Below are 20,869 nucleotides of genomic sequence, written 5' to 3' on the forward strand. Positions count from 1 at the left end.
TGGCTCTGCAGACTGGAGTCCACCGTCCTTAGCCACTGCACCACGCTGGCCCTCAGGTAGAATCTGCTGAGCCTGACAAAGGGAGCTGTGATTCCTGAAAACTTACACCCTGGCCTTTTAGTCCTGATTGAACTCTTAGGTCCTTCTTGAACCGATGGTTAATTGGAAACACAGGAACGGATTAAATCCCAGGGAACCGGGCTGATGTTCCAAGTGCTCTCTGGGAATGCCAGAAATCTATCTATCCTGGGTGCGGCTGGTAAAGACAGTCACAAGACCTGCACCCTTTGCGATGGTTCATGAGTCTCTTTGTGGTTTGAATAGGAACATTGAAGCAGAGGGTGTAGCTTCCTGAGTCAGGCCTGGATGCCCTAAACTCTCACGCACATGATGGAGACCGTAACAAAGCTGCCTCCTGAATCTGACAGATGTGGATTTTGTCGATTTTAAGATGCTTCAAGTGCCACCCTGGTGTTTTCGGAAAGGCACCCAGGATACCGATCACCACTGGGGCGACCTCAGCTGATTTGTGCCATCGACGATGAAGCTCGATTTTCAAATCATGGTATTTAGTGACCTTCTCGTGTTCTTTTTCAACAGCCCTGCTGTCACCGGGTACTGCTGTGTTGATGATGGTCACTTTCTTGTCCTCGATCACTGTGATGTCTGGTTTATTATGTGCCAACACTTTGTCCGTTTGGATTCGAAGGCCCCCCAAGATGTTGACCCTCTCATTTTCCATGACTTTCTCTGGACAATGTTCCCACCAGTTTTTCGCTGTCCTAATGATGATGATGTTGTTGTTATATTCTGCCCCTCCCCTTTCAAGGTCGGGATAGTGTACAACAATGTACTTACAACCCAAGAACAGTAATAGCATAACATCGTTAAAAGCCAGAAAAATACAGCATTAAAAAACCCCAAATACAACAGTACATCAGTCCAGATGGCGCTTGACATAACTAAAAAGCAGTAAAACCCTACCACACTGCGGGGGGGGGGGAGGGGGGGAGCATGGGGGAAGAGGCTAGATGGTAACTGCAGCTGCCGCCTCTGCCAAATGCCTGGTGGAACAGCTCTGTCTTCCAGACCCTGCGGAACTGCTCCAAAGCTGTGCAAGGCCTGGGAGAGGGGAGGGGCATTGCAGCGGGTGATTCAGGAACATGGGTGACCGAAAGGTGTGCGCCCGGGAACATGGGTGCCTGTCAGGCCTGTGCCATACTCGGCCTGGCATCTCGCACATCCACACAAAGGCCACAGCTGGCCCAGCCATTATCATTGGCTGAGGGTGGGAAGGTTTTCTTTCGCCTGCAAAGTAACTAGTGAATAGCACTTAACATTCCCCCTTATTTGCATCTTCCCAAAGGGGAAAGCGCCTGTCTCACAAAAATCCCTCTGTTCTCACCACTGTTCTTATGCGCTGTTTTGGGAATGCAGGGGAGAGGGGAATTGTGGGTTGAGTAATGTGGCAACTTACAGGTACAAACTGGGGTTCAGAGTGTTACTGCTGCTGCTCAGGTAACAATAAGTGATTTCAGCTCAGCAACATAATGAGGCGCAGGAAGCCGGCGTTCTTCAAAGCAAACAGTTTTATTTGGAGGTGATGGTCACAGCTCGGGCAGGAGAATCGCGCTCTTGCAACCAAGCGCAAGAACTTTTATTCCCAAACTTCAAAGGGGCAAAGGGGCAGGTAGAAAAGGGGAGGTAAGGGGGCAAGTCCCTCACCACACACCAATAAGAAAACAATACAAAAGGAAGATACAATTACAACTTTGTGAATGGGATCATGAAAATCCCGCTGTCAAACGTAGTCCTGTGAGATCTCGCAATGGTGCTGAAAGGAAAGCCAATAAGGTCCATTCAAAAAATCTGGATGGGCTCGCTACCGCACCCAGCTATCTCCTTTATCAGATGGCTGTTTCCTTCGGTTATGTCCTGAGGCTCCCACGCCTCATCTCTGCAACAAAGAAAAGTTCAAACTGTCCAATGGTGGTCCCTGCACATCTTCCAACAGCTGGGGACCTCTGGGTGCTGCCATCAGATTTGATTTGCAAGTCCAAAGGGGGTCTTTGTTTTTGCTAAGGAGTCAGCTGGGTATTGGTCTAAGCTGCATTCCCGAGCCAATTTCCTTGTCCCTTAATATCAGCCTCTACAGGCTACTGCTTTTGCTGACAAACACAAATCTTAAAATAACATTTTTAAACTTAAACATTAGGGAACATAGTATAATACGGTCACATAAGAATCTCCTAAATTAATGGTAACAAACCCTTAAGTTAACTGGGGAACCTAGTCAAACTAAAATCCTAAGCAGCGGGCAAATCATAAATTCAACTCTGAAGGGGCTTTCATTATGCTTAAGAAGGGCAGAGACAAGAGGGAAACCATACAACATTGGCATAATCACCGGTTCATAACCTTTACAAACCTTATGGGAGCTTCTGAGCCACACAAGTCTCCATGTCCGGGCATGGAGCCAGTGTAGTCAGGTAACCTGACTCAGGAAAATATTTTGTTTATTTTCCTGGGCGGTAACAAGAGAGCAAAGCGGTAGCTTTGGCTTTCTGAACTTCGGGCTGACACAGCTCCAATAAAGCTCTTGTAACGTTCCTGAGTCTTGTTTGTTGACTGGCGTAACGGACCCCTCCAGTACCCTTGATCTGCCCTGAGGATCCCATCAGGATCCTCGCGGGAGCTTTCGGAGAAGACCCAAGAGCCGACGGCAGCAGTCTAGCTTAGAGGTGGGCATCAGTCACGTGGCTCCCGGTGATTAGATCAGACTGGGAGAAATCAGGTGACAGCTGCTTCGCCTGGCATGGACGAAAAAGCGCTACTTGAGCAGTGTGTGCTACCCGGGCCTCCACTGACAAGGAGGCATCCAGGAGGACCCCCAAGGTCTTAACAGAAGATACATTAATAAAGCCAGCAATCAATATCCAGACCCTGTTCCAACCCCACCCCATGACCTCGGTCTTTGCTGGATTCAACTTCAGGCAGCTCCTTTTCATCCATTCCAGCACGGCTTCCCAGCTACTGGCCAAAACTCCTGAGTGGCAGCTGGATGGCCACTCATCAACAGATACAACTGGGTGTCATCAGCGTACTGATGACAACCCAGGCCAAAGCCCCGGATTAACCTGGCAAAAGGTTACATATAGATATTGGCAAGAGAATTGCCCCTTGTGGGACGCCACAGACCCCCGGGTGGTGTGCGGAAACTCTCCCACCAATGGCACGCGTCTGTCCCTAACCCTGGAGGAAGAGGCACGACCATTACAAGGAGGCCCCCCGTACTCCTGTCCAGAACACGCATCCTGTTGTTGCGGTGAGCGTTTTAGAGTCTAGAATGTTTTACAGTTTTAGGATTGCTTTTATAGTGGTTTTACTGCCATGTTGTATGGGATTTGATTATGGGTTTCATTGTAACCCACCCTGAGACTGTTGTAAAGGGCAGGAAATAAATCGAATGAATGAATGAATGAATTGTTAATAGCTAGCATAGCAAATTCCGGCTTGGGAAATTCCTAGACGTTTGGAAACAGGACCTGGGGAGAGCTGATTTTGAGGAGTGAAGGGAAGTAAGCAAGGACATAATCTCTATGGTATACTCTACAGCAGTGATGGCGAACTTTTTCGAGACCAGGTGCCCGAATGGCAACTCAAAACCCAATTTCTATTTTACTCCGCAGTGCCAAATGACGGCAATTTGACCTGAATGCTGAGGTTTTAGTTTAGAAAAAACGTTTCTAGGCGTGTGTTACTCGGGAGTAAGTTTGGTGGTAGTCGGTGGCTTTGCTTTGAAGCCAAACCGCAACTTCTTCCAACAGGTGTGAATCAATACAACCCTAGAGAGGGTTCTCTCGGGAAGCAAGCCCCATTTGCCAGCAACCGAAGTTTACATCTCAGGTAAAGGATTGTGGGTTTTAGTTCTTCTGCATGAAAAATCAGTTTAACAGCTGCCACAGGCTTACCTTACACCCCCAAAACTAGGTCTTCGCTCTAACAGCTGCCATCAGGGTTTTCACCTTCTGACCCCCAAAACTAGGTCTTCGGTTTAATGCTAATAATTGAGCCCAGCAGCCCAGGCCAGACTAGATGTGTTGGGGGGGGGGGGGACTCTGTTTGAGAGTGCCCACAGAGAGGGCTCTGAGTGCCACCTTTGGCACCCGTGCCATAGGTTCACCATCACTGCTCTACAGTCTCTGCAGAATCGGCCCTCACATTTAGGGGAGTTAGTCTCTGTTGTCTAGAGGACTCCTTGAGGTTGATAACAGTATTTAAAAGATAGGGCTGCTGATCTCTGGGTCGGGTCTAGAAATCCAAAGGAATTACAACTGATCTCCATGCTATAGACATCAATTCCCTGGAGGAAATGGTTGCTTTAGAGTTTAGACAGTGGGATCTATGACATCACATCCTCACTGGGGACCCTTCAAGCCAGTTCCCTCCCCAAACATCTCCAAGAATTTCCTCACCCACAGTTGGCAATCGCATTAAAAAGCCTGTCCAGTCAAAAAAGCTACTATAGTAAAAAATCAATAGGGTATATATCTCTTCTTCACCCAGGACTAATCCACCACTCAGGGCGCAGTCATTCTGACTCAGTTGTCCCATATACAGAATTTTAGCGTAATACGTAGCAGTGCATGGAACTCTCTTCTGCACACTGCTCCTCAGCCAATCAGGAGCTGGAATTGTGCTCCGCCATTTCCTGTTGGTTGTGCCGGCTGATTCAAGGAACACAGCCCTGCAGTATCTTTTATTAGGGCCAGTCCAGTGGTCATAAAAGCAATAAAAGCAATCAAACTGTATGGTTTGGGTTGGGAACTTCCCACCTTCAGGTTGGGAATTTTTTGGAGGTTTGGAGGCAGAGCCTAGGAGGGTGGAGTAGGCCAAGTTACATAAACTGTGATCTATGAGGGCCAAGATAAATGAAATCCTAGGAGATCTGTGATTGGATTTGGGGTGGGTTTGGTGAGGAATTGTTGCCACTCTCCCTAGTTTGAATTGGAACTGTGATGGGCTCCCTCTCTGTGTTAGCTTTTTCCTCCTATGTTATTTCATGGCTCTCTTTCCTTCTCTGCTATTTTCTGGGGGAAATAAACCACAGCTGTCCTCTAAACTGACTCTCCATCCTTGAGGGGTTCCCCCGGAGAATACATATTTCCCCTTTCATGTGGAAATGCAGACGATGGGGTGATGTGGAACGGGAACAGTGGGAAAGATCTAAGCAGCAACTGTCACTTCACAATGCAGCTGCATCAGTATCTGGTCTGCACAGGGGAACAATATTTTTATGCATTTGTTTGAAAATAGTATTTGTGCTAGCTTTCTAAGTTAGCCCAAGGCAGCTTACACACAACGTGAGACAGAGAAGCAGCAGAAAACCACGCGCATGCCGCCTGTCAATATCCATCCTAGAGACAACAGGTGAGTTAGCGTCTCCCATGTATAGTTGTGCTACTGGTGCCATATCTCTTCAGGAGCACACGTATTTACTGCTGGGGATAATGCAGGAATGGAACAAGGAATGGAATGAGGCTGGTGACGGTGGCGTACCGCCTATAAGGGCAGGGGATAACCCATGTCCCCGGGTGCACGCCTTTTGGTCACATGGGGGAAAGCACCAGGGGCTGGCCGTGTTCTCGCACCTGTCTTCTCCTGTGGCGTGGTGACCCAGCTGGCGCCCGATGGCTCCCCCCATGCTGGGGCACCGCTTGCTGACGCGTGAGGCTCGGCCCGCCGCATGGCCAGGAGGCCTCTCCCCCACAGGGGGGTTGCGCCGGCTGTCAAGGTCAGGCTGAACCGTGTGGCCAGGAGGCCTCCCCACCCTGCAAAAGGGGTGTTCTGGGCTCCTGCCCTCCCAAGCCTCCCTGCTGATGGGGAGGTCAGGAGCCGACCTGCCCCCCGCAGTGACCACCTGAGCCACCCTCCAGAGCTGCTGCGGTAAGTGGGGTGCGGGGGGGGGCACTTGACCGGGTGTTGGCCCCAAGTGCCGGTTTTCCCCAATACATCTCTGGCTGTCAACCTCCAGATAAGGCCGGGAGATGGAATTACCAATGATCTTCAAGCCACAGGGATCTCTTCCCCCGGAGAAAATGGCTACTCCGGAGGGTGGGTTGTTGGTATGTGATAGTAGTATGTGGTAGTGATGTTGGTATGCTTTGAGAAGAAGGCATGCTTGGTTCATAAAGTTCCAGAAGGGACAAATATGCAGATTCCGTGGAATCGACTGAGTGGAGAGTTAGAATTGCTGGATGAGATCTCTGCAGAGAGACTCATGAATATCAAAACTTTAAAAAGGAAGCCCTGCCAAGATTTGCATTGTCCGAAGATCCGCTGAGATTGAAATTCAGGAACCTGGTCTCTGAACCCAAGGAGACAGAGGCCCCCGACATGGCCGGAACGACACAAAAATTGAGCTGTGGCTGGAGTTAAAACTATGCAGGGCATTAAAGAACTTTTTTTGAAGGAGCAGTATTAGCAATTGACACCTGATGAGACACGCGGCCTCATTCACTTAAGGCAGGGGTCCCCAAACTATGGCCCGGGGGCCATATGTGGCCCCCTGAAGGCATTTATCCGGCCCACCAGGCATGGCGGCGATGGCTCCATTCATGTGCAGTGGGGGCTTGAGGGAGAGGAGGAACCAGGCCCAACGGCTGTTGATTGCAATTACATGATGGCACCCCCAAATCTCCATGAATTTTCTGACCCAGAGTTGGAAACCTACATCGCTGGCAACTCCTGCCTTCCTCTTCCTGATCTACTCCTGCATGTGCCATTGCTTCCTCAGGCTTTCTGCTATTCCACCTCACTCCCCATTGGCATCAGCCAGGTAATGGTGAATCAGCTTCATTGGCTGCTAGGGAGAGGGAAGAACTCCAGGGAAGATACTTCCTTTGATCCTGGGTTAGATGGAATGTGCTTCATTGGGAAAGTTCCGTGCTTTTTTTTTTTTTACAGGGTTGTGCATCTTCCCACAGCCTCCTAACAATATTTGGAGCCCACCCTGTAATTTTGATATTACCTTCTGGTCACTGTTCTAAAAATAGACCATGACAGAAAGGCTGAAAGGTGAAATCAAACATTTTACAATCATTTGTGCATAGGAATTTGTTCATAGTTTTTTTTAGTCCGGCCCTCCAACAGTCTGAGGGACAGTGAACTGGCCCCCTGTTTAAAAAGTTTGGGGACCCCTGACTTAAGGGATCCAAAATCTCTGAATGATCTGGCAGCCTTTCCAGGCAAAGTCTTATCATGGAGCAAGGTAAAGTGTTTTCCTCACAAAAAGCAGCAGGTGACCATCACAGGAACGGAATGGCCAGGCAAAGCGTGGACGCCCTCCAGCAGAGTGCTCGTCAACATCTAAATGTGCCCTCCTGAAACTCGGTCTGGAGTTTCAGACTGGGCTGTCACCAGTATTCTGATGAAACTCGGTTATATCTGTTGATGAATGCCTGGCCAGATACATTCATTCCTGGATATATTGGGCCATCTCGGTTATTGTATTTTCCTAAGGCTTTCTCTGGCAAGGAATCAATCCATGTTGTGTGTTTTGCAGCTCGTGTGATCTGTGATTTGTGGGTAGCTTTTGCTCTTCAGATGCCACCCATATATGTGACGAAATGTTAGGAGCAAAAACGATCAGGCCACAGCCACACAGCCTGGAAAACCCACGACAGCTATATTAGCCAGTGGTTGGAGGCTGTAGTGAAATGGTTGAAACAGAAACAGCTGAATTGAATTCCTCGAAGAGAGAGGTCCTTTGGCTGGACCAGGGGTGGGGGTGGGGGGGTAGCTTTGCAAAATGGCGCCTGGGGCTCAGCCTGGGCACCCCCCTTGCAACTGCACCCCACTCCCAAACTCCCCGTGGAGTTCGAGGAGTTGTGAGGAGGGGTGTGGCCCTGCAATGAACCCCCCAGGAAGGGGTGCCCGGACGGTGTTCCAGCCCACCTGCACTCCCTTGCTAAGCCACTGGCCAAGAGCACTCAGAATCAGGTAACAAGTGACTGACTCTTGAGGGTGTGCAATTTGCACCTCTGCCAGCTGTCAACAGTTTACAGGCGATCCTGGATGCTTCTCTACTTCCTCACCATTACTTGGGCTTTATAGCATCCTACACCCGTGTTTATGGGCCCGTGCGGAACGGGCCGGAGTAACAAGGGATGGTGAGGAGAAACTGGGCCAAGTGCTGGGAGGGAACAAGAAACTGCAGTACTGATCTCCCAGAGTGAATCTATTTTAAAAATTCAGGTCACCTGTGCAACTAAAATGTCCGTGGCATTCAAGCAGCGTCCCAGAGTATGTTGGGCTTCCTAAGAACAGTCTAGTGAGGGGTTTCTCCGTGGAAGGATCAATAACGGTGCAGAAACTTTTGTGAAAGACAGAATTTCCCCCCCACGCTACATGATGCAGACATGGACTGTGTTGAGTGTCTGTCCTCTCTCGGCTCAAAAGTTTTGAAAGTAGGTGAGAGTGTCTGTCCTCTCTCGGTTCATTATATTTATTTTTTTATTTATTTTATTATTTCATTTTTATACTGCCCTCCCCTGAAGGGCTCAGGGCGGTGTACAACATCAACAAACCATAAAAACAAAATACAAAGTTAAATTAAGACTTAAAATGCAGCATTCAATTATCAAAACTAATTCAGATTTAAAATAGATGGCATCCAGCTATTAAAACTCTTCTTAGAAAGAGGGAGACAGTGGGTCTCAGAGCGTTTCTTCTAGAATGGTGTTTTGGGGCACTCCACATCAGCAGTTGAATCTCCCTAAAGCCCGTGTGGAATAGCTTCATGTCTTACAGGCTCCCATGCGGAACTCATTACAGGTTGCTCCGCAGGGCCTGGACAAGCTGGAGGGAGAGCATTCTGCCAGGCAGGCCAGGGCCAGTAAAGCTACAGGGACCCATCGCGGGACACATGGGGCCTAGACAGGGTCTCGCTGTAGGGTAACGAGGGTCCCAGGCCAGCAGACTTGGGCAAACCTGTGCTCGTACTCTAGGAGATGTGTCAGAATATGCACTAATAGTTCAGGGGTGTTCTGCAGCAGGTCAGTTGATTCAGGACACCTTCCCACAACCCCTGGCATATTGAATCACTATAAAATCACAAAACCAAGTTGAAAAAAAGTGACAGGGCAGAACTTTCAAAACCCACTGAGAGTCCACTCACAGAAACTTAGCAAAACTGTGTCAGTCAAACAGCTGATTCCTCCGCCTGTTTAGCCGCCTTGCATGAAGATGATAAAGCACTGGCTTCTTTGATGCCATTTTAAAATAGTCCGAAGTAACACACCACTACATTTAAACAATTAACGGGAATTGGAAATGCTTTGGGGGCAGATTGGCAAAAGAACGGAAATGCAGTTAACTTTTGAAAGTAGGTGAATGATTAAGGAAGACCTGACGGATAATTATCATAAATAAATACATTTGTTGACATTCTTTCCTTGAGAGATGTTTATACTGTTTGTTGGAATAGGAAAAACAGAAGAATGTAAGGTGGTGAAAATCAAAGTGGACTTTGAAGAGCTCCATGAGGATTTCCCAAGCTCAAAATGGCAAATGAGTGTCAATGTATAGCTATCCCTTCCACATTGTGACTTTCCCCATCTTGGTTTTGATATATCACAAGTCAGATTGCAATGTTAGGAGCAACCCTTCAACATACTTTGGCAACACATACAAATTCAAATTCAACACCTTCATTGGCATATGGAGGAGGCTCCAGTAAAACATAGTATTAACAAAATAAGCACAACAACAATCCAGATTTAACAGTTACGATAACGATATACAGCAGCGTTTCCCAACCTTTTTTCACTCAAGTATCGTTCGGCAGCCTCTTTCCCTAAATTGTACCCCCACATTAGAATCAAAATTGAAAAATTATTTTTAAACTTAACTTAAAACAGTGGCAAACTTTGTGCTTTGTAGAGAAAACGTGGATTGGAACAACTACCTCACCGAACACTGTACAAAGGCAGTCTGCACTCGAATGTTCACAAAGCGGAGGGCAGTGAGAGGCTGCAAAGAGGCAGGCGCATGTGCATGGCAGAAGCAGGGTCACCAAAATAACAAAGGAGCAGCAGTGGCGAAGCGGGTTAAGAGCTCGTGTATCTAATCTGGAGGAACCGGGTTTGATTCCCAGCTCTGCTGCCTGAGCTGTGGAGGCTTATCTGGGGAATTCAGATTAGCCACACACGCCAGCTGGGTGACCTTGGGCTAGTCACAGCTTCTCGGAGCTCTCTCAGCCCCACCTACCTCACAGGGTGTTTGTTGTGAGGGGGGAAGGGCAAGGAGATTGTCAGCCCCTTTGAGTCTCCTGCAGGAGAGAAAGGGAGGATATAAATCCAAACTCCTCCTCCTCCTCCTCCTCCTCCTCCTCCTCCTCCTCCTTCTTCTTCTACTAATGGGACGGGGTAAGTATAGCGGTAGGCGGCGGCCATATGATAGACAGCGGACGAAGTAGATGCCTGCCTCGTTTGCTTTCTGACCTCCTAGGACTCCATCCCCGTAGTGGAAGTTTGAGGGATGGCTGGGTTCAGGGATACTCTGCTTCGGCCTCTCTGGGTAGCTGATTAATGCCAGGTCCATAAACAATAAGACCGCAGTAATTCGGGATTTCTCTCGGAGGATCTGCAAATGGACCTGGCTTGTGTCACCGGGGTAACCTGGGTACGTGTGAGGGCGAGACCAGAGCCTTAGAGCGGGGTCGCGCTCCCCAGGTTTCTGCGTGGCTTCCACCAGTCTCTGCAACCCAGGGCCGGGGTGGTGGTGTAGCAAATGTCCATCCGCTAAATTCCATTCTCCCTTCTCTGTGGGCAGTCCCCGGGGCCTCCGGAGATCACCGGCATGGGAGTGTGTCGGCCTGGGAGGGTTGGCCAAGTTGCGGGAGAGGTATGGCGGTCCTTCTGGTGTACGTGGGTCGCCTAAGCGCACTGGGACGGCCTTCTGGCGGCTAAGCTAGAGGTGGTGGCCAGATTGGGCTGAGGTTTCCTGCGGCTTATTGGTCCTGGGTGACTTCAATGTCCATGTCGACACCCGCCTCATGGCTGTATGGCAGGCTGTGGACCTAGTGTCCATCCATGGCAACTTCTAGGCCTCTCCTTAATAAATTTGGCCCTCACCCATGAGGCCGTAAGTACACGCTTGATTTGGGTCTTTGGGTCGGGGTTAATTCCTGGTCGTATCCTCTATTGATAGAGTGCCATGGTCCCACCCACTATAGCCCTGGAAGCTAGCGGTTTGACATGCTGCGCTTCGCTTCTGTCTAGGGCCGGTATCGGGCTGATTTATGCCCGCCCACAGAGACTCCATATGGATCCAATTGGTTTCCTGAATGCTCTGCGGGACCCTGAACCCCGGCCGCACACTTGATGAGCAAGTGGAGGATTAAATTCTGCCTCTCTGGATGCCATCGAGACTGTTGCTTCCTCGGCGTTCCTCTGGCGCTTCGGGCCACTGCAGGCTCCATGGTATACAGAGTGAGCCTGCGCCAGATGAAACGTGGGTGCTCAGGACGCCTAGAGCCGCAGTGTGGAGGGAAAAGCTCGCGGACGGTAAGCTGCGCCAACATCCTTATAGGACGCTTATGAAAGCCTATGAGATGAAGCACGAATGGCTGAGGCTTAAGAGGGCTTTCTTCTCTTCCTCTCAAGAGATTCTGCTAGCTCTCGCCCGGCTCAATTGTTTCTTCGATAATTCGATCTTTGACCTCTCTTATCAGAGGGTTCTACAAATCGCGAATTGGCTTGGCTTTTCAGCTGTGAGGCATTTGTGAGCTTTTTTTTTGCAGACAAAGTCGTCAGTCCGCCAGTGACCTTCCCTGTGCCTACTCTTTAACTACTAATTAGTGAACTGGAGGCTCCCTTGCCGCCTTCTTGGCCCTTTGTTTGGCCTTGGTTTTCCCTGCTCTCCCGCTGCTGTTGACAGGATCTTGGCTGCTGTTAGACCTACTACCTGTCCTTCTGGATCCGCAGCCCTTCCTGGCTAATTAAAACTTAAGCTGGGTTTCGGGAGGAGTTACGCACCCCCACCTGTTGAAAATCAGTCACGACTCTCTTTGAGCAAGGAGTCTTTCCAGATGGGTTGAAGGGAGGCAGTGGTCCGGGCTTCCACTCTTGAAAAGACCATCGTTAGATCCTGGAGATCTGGCCACCACCGCCCGTAGCCTCAATCTTCGTTTCTGGGAAGGCAATTGAGAGGGAAGTGGTGTTGGAGCAGCTTTCCAGGGTTTCCTCGGATGAAACATCAGCTTTTCACCCCTTCCAGTCCCAAGCTTCCGTGCTGGGCATGGGACGGAGACGGCTCCTCGCCGCTGTCAGCAGATACGGCCTCCGGGTGATGCAACTTGACCGGTGGTGGCGGATCGGGCGCTGCTGGTGTTGTTAGATCTCACCGCAGAAGGCTTTGATGTGGCTCGAATTACTCTACCTTTTTTGGCCCAATTCGCCTCGGCCGCCGGCCTGGGGGGTCCGGGGCAACTGTCCTTTCAATGGATTGTCTCTTGTCTGGGGCGGAGTCAGCAAGTGTGGTGTGGGGACAAAGCTTCCCAGAGGTGCCCTGGCTATCATTGTGGTGTGCCTCAGGGGGCATTGGTTGTCCCCACTCGTTATTTAACATCTATATGCTGCTACCCCTTGCTCAGTTGGTACGGAGCTTTGGGCTGGTCTGCCATCAGTATGCTGATGACACTCCAGCCTATTCTTGGTCGAGTGGAGAGGCGTGGAGCTGTCACCGCTTCCCTGCAGCTCTACAGCATTGTTTGGAGGCGGTCGCTGGTTGGTTACAACAGAGCAGGTTAAAACTTAATCCATCGGCGACGGGAGATCCTTCCATGGCTTGGCCGGGGAGATTGGGGAATTCCAGCCAGCCGTGTGGGAGGGGGGGGTCACATTGGCGCCACCTCCTCCGTTTCGCAAGATGCCTGGGGGTCCACCTGGGATTCGCCTCTTTCTAATGGAGTACCTCCAGGGTGGCTCCTATACAACCCGGGTTATGCGCTTTTTTCCATCTTCTAAGCAGGCCCATCGACGGCTGCCTCCCTTCCACTCCAACGCTGACCTAGCCACTGCCATCCCTGCAACGGCCACCTCCAGGCTAGACTATTGTAACTCGCTTCTTACTGCTGGCCTTCTCAAGGCCTCTGATCTCGAAGCTAAAACTGGTCCAAAATGCAGCTGCACGCCTGCTCACAGGTAAGTGCCATCTGGGGATCATATCCAGCCTGTAAGTTGCACCAGCTGCATTGGCTCCCAGTGCGGAGAGTTCAATCATCTTCAAGGTGTTGGTGTTGACCTTTAAGGCCTTACGCTGCCTGGGGACTCCCTTCGTACCTCTCGGGACCGTGACGATACCCTCGATATGTTCCTGAAGTCAACTTCTGCGCCAGCAGAGGTGCCAATTTACTGGAGGATCCCTGGCCCCTCAATGATGCGCGGCTGGCCTTCCCACTCTCGGGCCAGGCCTTTTATGGCTCTGGCCCCTGCCTGGTGGGAACACCTCCTACCACTAGCTGTCCGGGCCCTGCGGGACCTTTGGAGAGTTCCGTAGGGCCTGCAAGACCAATCTGTTCCCACCGGGCCTCTCTGGAGAGACCAGCCAGCTGAGGGTGCTCCTCTCTGCTTTCATCCTCCCCCTGCTGTATAGGGTCCCTAACATCATCGGGACCCATCACTCTTCTTGGGAGGGTTGCATATGGGTTCGTGGGATACTGTTTTAGAATGAAAATTTTAAACTTTTATATATTTATGTTTATATATGCTTTTATATTGTTCACCGCCCTGAGCCCTTTGGGGATAGGGCGGTATACGAAATCAAATAATAAATAAATAATAAATAATAAATACTAAGGCTAAGCTAAGAATGCAGGCTTTTCCTCGTTAAATAACAAAGGAAACCCGGACTGCCACTCATCACAATATTGAATTAATTTCACAACTTTTGACTTGTATTTTGTCTCATGCTGCTGATGTGAATGTGCCTTTTTCCTCCATTATATAATTTTTTCACATACCCTTAAACGTTCTGGTGCGTATCCCTGGGGTACGCATACCCCAGGTTGGGAACCACCGATACACAGTTCTCTCTACCACATTGCGGGGTTAGGTGCAACGTGCCTGCCCTCTCAATCTGGAAATCTGTGTAAAAAAAAAATTGGCCTTCCCTTAGAAACAGAGAAGTCTGATTTTTTAAAAATGTTTTTAACTTTTAAAAAGAAATTGTGTATGGTATTAAAAGATAAAATACGTCGATATTATACAATACTATACATAGATTTTATGGATTTCTGAGTCTCTAAACTTTTTCTGTGTTGCCTGCTGGTCTCCACGTGCCATCCGACTGCGGCTTCCCCAAAACTTCCCATGAAATTTCTTTGCTGACCCGCGATCGATCAAAACCACCACAAGGAAACTTGCACCCTGGAAGGCATAACTGTCTGTGCAGCATCCACGAATCCTCACTGCTTGCTGCACGAGCCGTATTCTGAGCAGCCATAAGAAAAGATGCCTGTCAGAGAGACATTCCTTACTGACAGTAACAGATTAATAAACTTGGGCAGAATTATCCAGTCAAAGGGACAGCGCGCGAAAACATGGGCGACCAATTCTGCCCGGCACTGGCCACAGGAGCACAATCCAGCTGCAAGTGGTGTTTCCTGGGCTCCCCCCCATAACAGCGGTGGCGAACCTTTGCCCCTCCAGATGTTATGGACTACAATTCCCATCAGCCCCTGCTGGCATGACCTGATGGGAATTGTAGTCCATAACATCTGAAGGGGCAAAGGTTTGCCACCACGACCCTATAACATGGCCAAGGGTGGCACATCACATCACATCTGGCTGGCATTTTCGCCCTCCCTAAGCAACGTGTGTGCATCCCTTGCCCGGGGATTCTTCCAAAAATGGGAGGAAGAGGGCTTGAAGCTGGGCTGGAAGTGACTGATTATTACGCAGCAGGAGTTCTCTATCACCGCTGCACTTGGGTTGCAGGACGGTCTCTGCACACGCTCAGGAGCCCCGTCGGCATGCCGAGCACGTTGCAGCGTTAGCCGGTGAGAAGGCACGAGGGGCCTTTGCGTGGAAATTGACACCCCTTTATTATAAAATAGCAACATGGACCACCACCACCCCGGCCCCGCCCCGGTTCGCCAGTGGGTGGATCCCCTTTGATGTCACTTCCCGCGGAGATTCCCCCCTCTCCTGCCGCCGGAAAATGAAGCAATAGTCCGGGCGGACGGGCGGGCTGTTTTTCTGCCGCGGAGGGAGGCGGCCGAGCTCTTCCTCGCCCCCCCAACCCTACCCCTACCCCTTTTGCAAAAGACTTGCATTTGCATTGCATCCTTTTTTGCAACCGGCTCTGATTCCGACTGGAGGAGACCCCAGCCCCGTTAGATCCCGACGTTGCTGGGGGGCGGGGGGGGGCGGGGCATGATGTCCCATGACGCGAGCGAGAAGCCCCCCAACCCCGATCCGCCCCCCGCGACTGTCTACGTCCTAGTGGAGGACCCGCGCTCGACCGACGCCCTTCAGCTGCTCAGGTGAGGACCCCCCTCTTGGGAGGGAGGGGTGGGAGGGGGAGGACTCCGGGGGGCTATTCCCTGCACGCCCCCCCCCCCGGGATTTGAGCTGCAATACATTGGTGCAAGGGGATTTGCACCCGTGCAAGGAGGGGGGAGGGGTTATGGGGGTGTCTCTTCTGGGGGCCGCAGGAGCAACCTGGGATCCATGGCCTTAATGTCATGGATAGGCAGGTGAAAACTGGTGCCCCAGGTCTTCCCCCCCCCCCCAAATCTGCTTTAGAGCGTTTGTCTCCTGTTGCCACACCTGAGTTTTCCATCCTCAGGTGTGAAGAATACTTTCTCCCCCCCTACAGCGCAAACAAGAAGTTTTCTGGGTCCTGGAAAGGACCCCACTAGAACGGGGCTGGCAAACTTTTTGGGCTCCTGTCAAAACCTCCAGAAATGCCCAACTTGGCTATACTGGCTTTTCATCCCCCCCCCAAAAAACAATTGTTTACACATTCATATTTTTTAAAATGCAATCCAATTGTGCATGATGCTGTGTATTACCTAAAAAATGTAAAATAATAGCTCTGCGGAGGGTATGGATGCCAACCTCCATGTGGGGCCTGAAGTTCCGCTGCTGTTGAAGCTGCTCTCCAGGCCGTAGAGATCTCTTCCCCCCAGAGAAAACAACTCCTTTTGGAAGTAGACTCTGTGGTCATGTACCCAACCGAGGTCCCTGTTTTCCCTAATCCCTCCCCTTCTCTCCCTCCCCCCTGGCACAAATAGATAAGGAAGTGGCACCTGCCATTTTTTGCTTCGAGATCCCCTGTGAGATTCAATTCACTCTTCCCCTAGGAAATCTGGTTTTCACTTCGCTATCTAATGTTTTTTTTAATTTCACCCTTCCTCAAAGAGCTCAGGTCCTCTCAGCTCTCCTCCCCCCATTTCATTCTTACACAACAACCCTGCAAAGTAGGCTAGGCTTCAGAAAAGCGATTGCCCTGTGTGGTGACTCGCATGGGTCTCCAACTATGGCCCTCCAGATGTTCATGGACTACACATAATCAAACAGGGATCTGGTGGCACCTCAGACCCGAACAGAATCAGTCTTGTGTTTCTGTGAGTCGGAGTCCACTTCATCCAGCGCATTAAGGTCACTGGCTGAACAGACACGGAGAGTTGAAATTTGCTCTTGCACGGAAAGCCCATAACCTGTTAGCTTTCAAAAGGGCCACTGGACTGCCCCATTGCTGCCTTAGGCCAAAGCGGGCGGCCCATCTGGGACGACCGCCCTGCTTTAACTCTCCCTGGGGAGCTTCTGACCATGTGCTCAAAAGCATTTTCTTTTTTATACTCCCAGTTGCAATTAGAGTGCCCGGCGCACCCCTTTTCAATGGCTGGGGGATGTAAAAGGTGTAACTCTGGAAAGAGGCGCTGTGCTTGCCCTGCCCTGGAGAAGTCATTCCTGCAGAGTGTCAAAGTTTGGCAGGACGCCCTCCCGAGGCCTGGTGTTTTCCCAGCCTCATGCTTTGAATTTGCAGGAAACCATAAGACAGGAAGAGGCGCGGGGGGGGGGGGGGGGAGAAGAGATTTGTGGCAGTGGAAGGAGGGGGGGCATGACTCATTTTCCTCCTGTTTTGCTGACAGCTCTGCCTCCCCTGGGCTCTTTTTCAAAAACTTCTTGTTTTTCTTCACAAACTCTCTGCTGACTTCAGCTTTTCCGTGGCCCCCTCTCCGTGCCCGGCCAGCCTGAGTGGTTTTGGTGGGGCTTGGTCCTTGACTTAAGCCCAGGTCTTTGCTTTCCCTTCATCTTGCAGCTGCTTTACCCATGAGGCAGCAGGCTGTGAAAATGGGGTGGCAGAGCCCTGAGGTGGTAGGATGAACTGTCCGGCTTCACTTTGCAGGGGCTGCGTGTTCTTGGGGAAGGGGAGACTCAGCCGCTGCCTGCAAATAACAAACCAACAGGCAAAAATGATCAGGGGGGAAAGGTTCTCTCATCCCTGCCTCAATGGGCTTTCTGTGTGGGAACCTGCACAAATGGGATTTCCCCTCTTGCAGTATATAATGGTACGGTCCCGTCTTCCTTCCCAGAATGGGATCGCCCTGCCCTGATTGAGAAACTGGAGTTCAGATAAATGGCTGAGATTTATACTCTTGGGTGAGGCGCTTACTACTGATTTACTTACTACTGAGAGCAGCAGTGGCGTAGGAGGTTAAGAGCTCGTGTATCTAATCTGGAGGAACCAGGTTTGATTCCCAGCTCTGCCGCCTGAGCTGTGGAGGCTTATCTGGGGAATTCAGATTAGCCTGTACACTCCCACACACGCCAGCTGGGGGACCTTGGGCTAGTCACAGCTTCTCGGAGCTCTCTCAGCCCCACCTACCTCACAGGGTGTTTGTTGTGAGGGGGGAAGGGCAAGGAGATTGTAAGCCCCTTTGAGTCTCCTGCAGGAGAGAAAGGGGGGATATAAATCCAAACTCTTCTTCTTCTTCTCTAAACGCCTGAGATGCATTTTGTGACTGCAGGTAGTGGTGCCTAATGATTAGAGCACCAGTCAAGAGTAGGCACGGGGAGTTAGAAACAGTTGCATTATATCATATTTTGGTTTGTGACGTGGCTGCCAAGAAAGCCAATGCGATTTTGGGCTGTGTCAATAGGAGTCTAGTGTCTAGATCGAGGAATGCAATTGTACCTCTCTATTCTGCATTGGTGAGACCTCACCTGGAATATTGTGCACAGTTCTGGGCACCACAGTTCAAGAAGTGTATTGACAAGCTGGAAATGTATTGACAAGTGTATTGACAAGCGGGGGAGGGGGGGCAACCAAAATGGTCAAAGGTCTGGAATCCATGCCCTACGAGGAAAGACTTAGGGAGCTGGGTATGTTTAGTTTGGTGAAGAGAAGGTCAAGAGGTGACATGATAGCCATGTTTAGATATTTGAAGGGGTGTCATGTTGGTGAGGGAGCAAGCTTGTTTTCTGCTGCTCCAGAGACCAGGACCAGGAGCAGTGGGTTCAAGGTGAAGGAAAAAAGATTCCACCTAAACATCAGGAAAAACTTCCTGAGCATCAGGGCTGTTAGACAGTGGAATGCACTACCTCTGAGTGTGGTGCAGGCTCCCTCTTTGGAGGTTTTTCAACAGGCCATCTGTCAGGAGTGCTTTGATTGTGTGTTCCTGCATTGCAGAGGGCTGGGCTGGGTGGTCCTTGTGGTCTCTTCCAACTCTATGATTCTATTATTCTACCTTGGATAACAGGGTTGCTCCTGCCAGAATCTTTCAGCCTTTGTTAAACAACAGACATTTGGCTCACACAGGGTGAACGATGGAGAACAGACTTATATACCAGATGTGTGCCGATGGCAGGTGTTTGCAGATTTCTACAATTGATCAGCCAAAATATGTTAGACTTGACAGCGGAGTGATCACGAATGAGTCAGCATCAGAAAGCCAGCCCGATCTCATCAGATCTTAGAAGCTAAGCAGGGTAGGCCCGGTTAGTATTTGGATGGGCAACCAGCATGAAACACCAGGGTTGTAACACAGAAAGAGGCCAAGGCAAACCATTTCCAAACCCTCAGGGGTCTTGGAAACCCTCAGGGATCGCCCTAAGTCAGCTCTGACGCGATGGCACAGAATAAAATAAGAAATCCCATTTGCCTAACTAAAACTATATAGTTTAACATTTCCGATAACTGACATGTTGATTAGTAACCCATAAAACTTTTTGCAGGCTAAAAAGTTTCAAGTCTCTCCATGGCTTTCCATAAATTGAGCAGGACTGAATTATTTCTACACTGTACTAAATGATTCACAAAGTTACTGGGAAAAATAATTAGGGAGGGTGACGTGGGTACACTTTCCTGAGGGTTGGGTCCTACTATGTAATTCTTCATCGTTAATATGTCGCGCTGCCCAGGCTAGCCGGCTCTCATCAGATCCCGAAAGCTAAGTAGGGTCGGCCCTGGTTTGTATTTGGATGGGAGACTTCCAAGACATGGCAGGTTCATGATGTGGAGGCAGGGGCCAAATATACATTGCTGCTCTGCCCCGCAGTGAGGGAACCTTTCCCTTGGGGTAGAGATTTCTTACTGACGCACTCTGTGTTATGATGCTGCAGATCCTGAAAACCCCATAGTTAGTGTGACCGGGGAAACCCTGATGTTTTCCCTTGCTTTGGGGTTTCTGCTCCTTCCGGTCCCCCCAGCCACTCCTCACAGGCATTTCCAGGGGATCTACGGCCAGCTTTTGAGAAAAGTATTAAAAATGCCGATGTAACAGAGAAATATTGCTATGACACAGAAATATCGCTCTAGTATAGAAATATCGATATAAAAATTTTAAGGGCTTTAAAAACAAAGCCGGCAATCTTGCGACGACCGGGAGAGACCCAAAGTTGGGGGCAGGCGAGCCATGCAGTCAGTGGGACACCTCCTCGCACGTAAACAGACAAATGCGAGGAGTCCCCACTACAACTCCACAGTGCAACGAGGAGCCCCAAAGAAAAAACTCCATGCAAAATGGGCCAGGCCATGGCGAAGCGCACCTGAACATTTCTTGCCTAGAAAATCTCACGAGGTTGCCAGAAGTCAGCTGTGGCTTGGCAGAACCTTTCTCCGCACCAGCGCGTCACATTCATGCCCGGCTGAATTTCTGTTTCCAGACTCCTGGTTGGTTCTACAACCCAAATCCTATTTCATTATTAACTGAATGCTCCGGCTTGCTCACTGTTTTGACTCGCTCTGTGCAATACCTGCAGTCCCACTGAAAAAGGTGGGCTATAAATAACACACACAAATAAATAAATAATAAAATAACCCCAGGAGCCCCCCACCCCCCGCGATGGTTTTCATGCAGCAGCTTAAATCTGAACATGACTCACACTTGGATTACTGGCAACTGTTGAATGTTCCTTTCCCTTTCTGTCCAGTTTCTCTAAGGAGCCCTTTTAGTCCCATGAAAGGCCTTTGGTCCTCCCCCATCCTGGATAATTGAGCATCCCATTTCCTGTAATTTAAGGATTTCATTTTGTTCTTTTTTAACGAGCTGCGTTTGGTTCCACACTGATCCACATTGGGGTCTAGCACCCCAGGCATAAAGACTCAGGACAGGAAATAATCTAGTTAAGGAAATAACAGCAGAACCTCCGTTTATGTCAAGCGTATTTTAAGTGTTTGTTTCTGTCTTGGTCTATTGCCGGCCTTTCTCAATGATGAGACTCAAGGTGGATCGGCCAGCAGTAATCAGTGTGAGCGGCACATCTAATATATGCGATATCCTAGGACTGGGAGCTCCAGAATTTTGAGTCGGAGCTGGCGTCTGGACAAAGCATGAGTATTCAACATGACATGTTAA

General features: G+C 49.9%; 1 protein-coding gene across 1 annotated transcript in view; it reads left to right on the forward strand.

Annotated features, from left to right (window-relative positions):
- Positions 1 to 15,201: 15,201 nt before the first annotated feature.
- Positions 15,202 to 20,869, forward strand: part of TFE3 (transcription factor binding to IGHM enhancer 3) — a 40,828-nt gene continuing 35,160 nt past the window's right edge. The window contains exon 1 of the mRNA XM_048490027.1: positions 15,202 to 15,547. Within this exon, the coding sequence (XP_048345984.1) occupies positions 15,438 to 15,547 (110 nt within the window). The 5' untranslated portion in view covers positions 15,202 to 15,437. The remainder of the gene's footprint in view (positions 15,548 to 20,869) is intronic.

This window comes from Sphaerodactylus townsendi, linkage group LG03, assembly GCF_021028975.2.
Source record: "Sphaerodactylus townsendi isolate TG3544 linkage group LG03, MPM_Stown_v2.3, whole genome shotgun sequence".
In the NCBI taxonomy this organism is placed as follows: domain Eukaryota; kingdom Metazoa; phylum Chordata; class Lepidosauria; order Squamata; family Sphaerodactylidae; genus Sphaerodactylus; species Sphaerodactylus townsendi.